The 2,645-nt window shown below is 33.6% G+C and overlaps 1 protein-coding gene across 1 annotated transcript; it reads left to right on the top strand.

Moving 5' to 3' along the window:
* Window positions 1-1,095: 1,095 nt before the first annotated feature.
* LOC117914864 (putative lipid-transfer protein DIR1) lies at window positions 1,096-1,718 on the top strand. Its single transcript, XM_034830370.1, has one exon. It carries the CDS (start codon window positions 1,158-1,160, stop codon window positions 1,452-1,454), a length of 297 nt encoding a protein of 98 aa, XP_034686261.1. The 5' UTR covers window positions 1,096-1,157; the 3' UTR covers window positions 1,455-1,718.
* The last annotated feature ends 927 nt before the right edge of the window (window positions 1,719-2,645 follow it).

The raw sequence follows: 2,645 nt of genomic DNA, 5'->3' as shown, positions 1-2,645 counted from the left end.
AATCTATAAAAATTTAATTATAATCACATATAAAATTAAGAAATATCCTATATAATATTTCTTTTATCCAACCTTTTCTCCTCCTCACCTTTATTTCTTTATTTTATCTATTGTTCTCTTTCTTTCTAAATCCTACCATTTCCAGTAGGTTTTGAGGGCTACAAATGAAGCCAGACAACCCCTTACATAATGTGTAGAGAATGCATGAGATGACATACTCTAGGGCTGTCACCCACCCATGCTTTTTAATATATAATTTTAAGCCCAACTACCTTGACTTTCAAGGTTTCGTATCAAATTAAATTTAGCACGTCATATTCTCATAGTTAAAACTCAATTACAAGAAGACTCCATGTTCACTAATACACAAGTTTAAATTGTAAACCAAATATAATTAATCTCAAACAAGGTTTGATCTATAGTTAAGCTTGATTGAAATTAAATTAGTTTATCCTCTAATTAAGAGTACATTTGGTAATGATTTTAAAAAACATTTCTAACATCTCTAATACTTGAACAAAAAAAAAATTTAAGTATTAAAGAGGATTGAAAAAATACTTTCTAAAATCGCTATCAAACATGCCCTAAATGTGTTTAACAAGGGAAAATTAATAACCTAATACCATGATGGCTATAACACATCTATCTAGATATGTGTGGTTCTAAAATTCTTAAACCATTAATTAGAAATGAAGTACTCAATCATGATAGCACCCCCAACCTAAACCAAGTGATTCTTAATTCTTTAGAGAATTCAGTGTGTATTGGAAATATTCCAGAGAAAATAATTGAACAAAAGATCATATACATTCAAAGTACGTTGGAAACTTTAAAATCATTTTCTAATTTCATCACAAAAATCATATAGATATATTCCAATAGTTGAGACAAAGAAGACGGACAAAACAAAGACAAAACAAAGACTTCTCCACACCACTAGTGCACTGCCCGTGACACTACACTGTGGGCATCGTGCATCCCAATATTCAGTCACGGATTGCACAATCTTATCTCTTTCCTCACCAATCTTACTATACTTCAACGCCTTCCCGTCATTTTCTCCCTTTATAAGCACAGACCCACTTCTCAATACCACCAGCAAAAGAAGAGAAACAAAAGAGAGAGTGATCTGCATATTGTAGTACTGATCTGGAGTGATGGAGGCATTCGGGAAGCTTGCAATAGTGGCTCTAGTGTTGGCATCTTTGGCCAGCAGCAATGCCCAGACCATATGCAACATGTCCGGGGAGGGTCTGATGGCATGCAAGCCAGCGGTTTCTCCTCCAAACCCTGCTCCACCTTCGGCCGCGTGCTGCTCAGCGCTCTCCCACGCCGATATGCACTGCCTCTGCTCCTACCGAAACTCCAAACTGCTGCCTTCCATGGGAATTGACCCCAACCTTGCATTGCAACTTCCAAAAAAGTGCAAATTCCCTAATGCTGCCCACTGCTAGAGTGTACATGGAGCAACAGCAAAGTGTTCTACTTAACCATATATATATATATATATATGTGTGTGTGTGAAACATATAATAACAAAATGCTCTTCTTGAGCATTTGGAGTTTGAATGGAGTTGTTAGATATTATGGAGTGTTGATAGGAGTGCATGCCACCGTTGCATGCTCCAATTTGCTTCAGGTTTGGAGTATATATCTCCTTTGTAATTCAATACAAATATCATATAAGTATTTTTAATATGCAATACTATGTTGATGAATGAGAATATAAATACCAATGAAGATGAATCACATGCAGTAGCAAGTGGAAAAGAGGAATTAAAATCCTGAAAAAGAGTGAACTTTGATTTTTATAAGGATAAATTTTTTTATGCATATAATTGAGTCAATTCTTCACCTAAGAATGATCATATAAATACTACCGTATAAGAAGGTTTTGTTTGCATCAGTGGTATACTTATATGCAGTCACATCTTATAAGTCAGGATTAAGTTATCATCTACAAGTTTCATACTGGTTATAAGATTTTTCAATGCATGTGGTGATGACTAAAGATTCTACTCTTTCCATCAGTCATCAAATTTCAAACACAACTGTTCACTGTTCATGTGTATGATCTAAGTTCTGTCTAAATCATAGAAAATATTAAGAAAAAAGAAAAATAGCATAAACTATTACAGTTTTAAATTCTTTTATATGTTCTTTACATTAATTTAAACCATGGGTAGTAAAAGATGCCACAAAAAATAAATTTCTTGCAAATAAAACATCGCCATATGTACATGGCATAGGCCCCCTGGAAGATGAAGACAAATGATCCTTCTTCTTTTTTCTCATAGAACATACATCCATACAAGCATATATTCATATATAATGACCATTAAAATATGATGGTTACAATAAATAATGATTGTGAATTTGATATTTGAAAGGTAATTATTTCCTAGGAATATTCTTTTTTAAGTTAAAAGATTATCCAATATAATTATTTAGATCTCGTTAAATATTCATTCCTGTAGCTTGTTGTGGAAACAATGACAGGTTACCACTCTCCAACCTCTCTCAAAAACTTTCATCCAATAAGGACCTGATTTGAATGTGTCATTGAAAATTAGGACATAACCCTTTCTTTTTTCTAAAACAAATGTTTCCTCCCTTGTTTGAAAACTCGGATGTCACTGCATTCC

The sequence above is a fragment of the Vitis riparia genome, chromosome 5 (genome assembly GCF_004353265.1).
Source record: "Vitis riparia cultivar Riparia Gloire de Montpellier isolate 1030 chromosome 5, EGFV_Vit.rip_1.0, whole genome shotgun sequence".
NCBI lineage: Eukaryota > Viridiplantae > Streptophyta > Magnoliopsida > Vitales > Vitaceae > Vitis > Vitis riparia.
The sequence above is the reverse complement of the archived record's forward strand: the minus strand, read 5'-3'. Positions and strand labels throughout refer to the sequence as shown.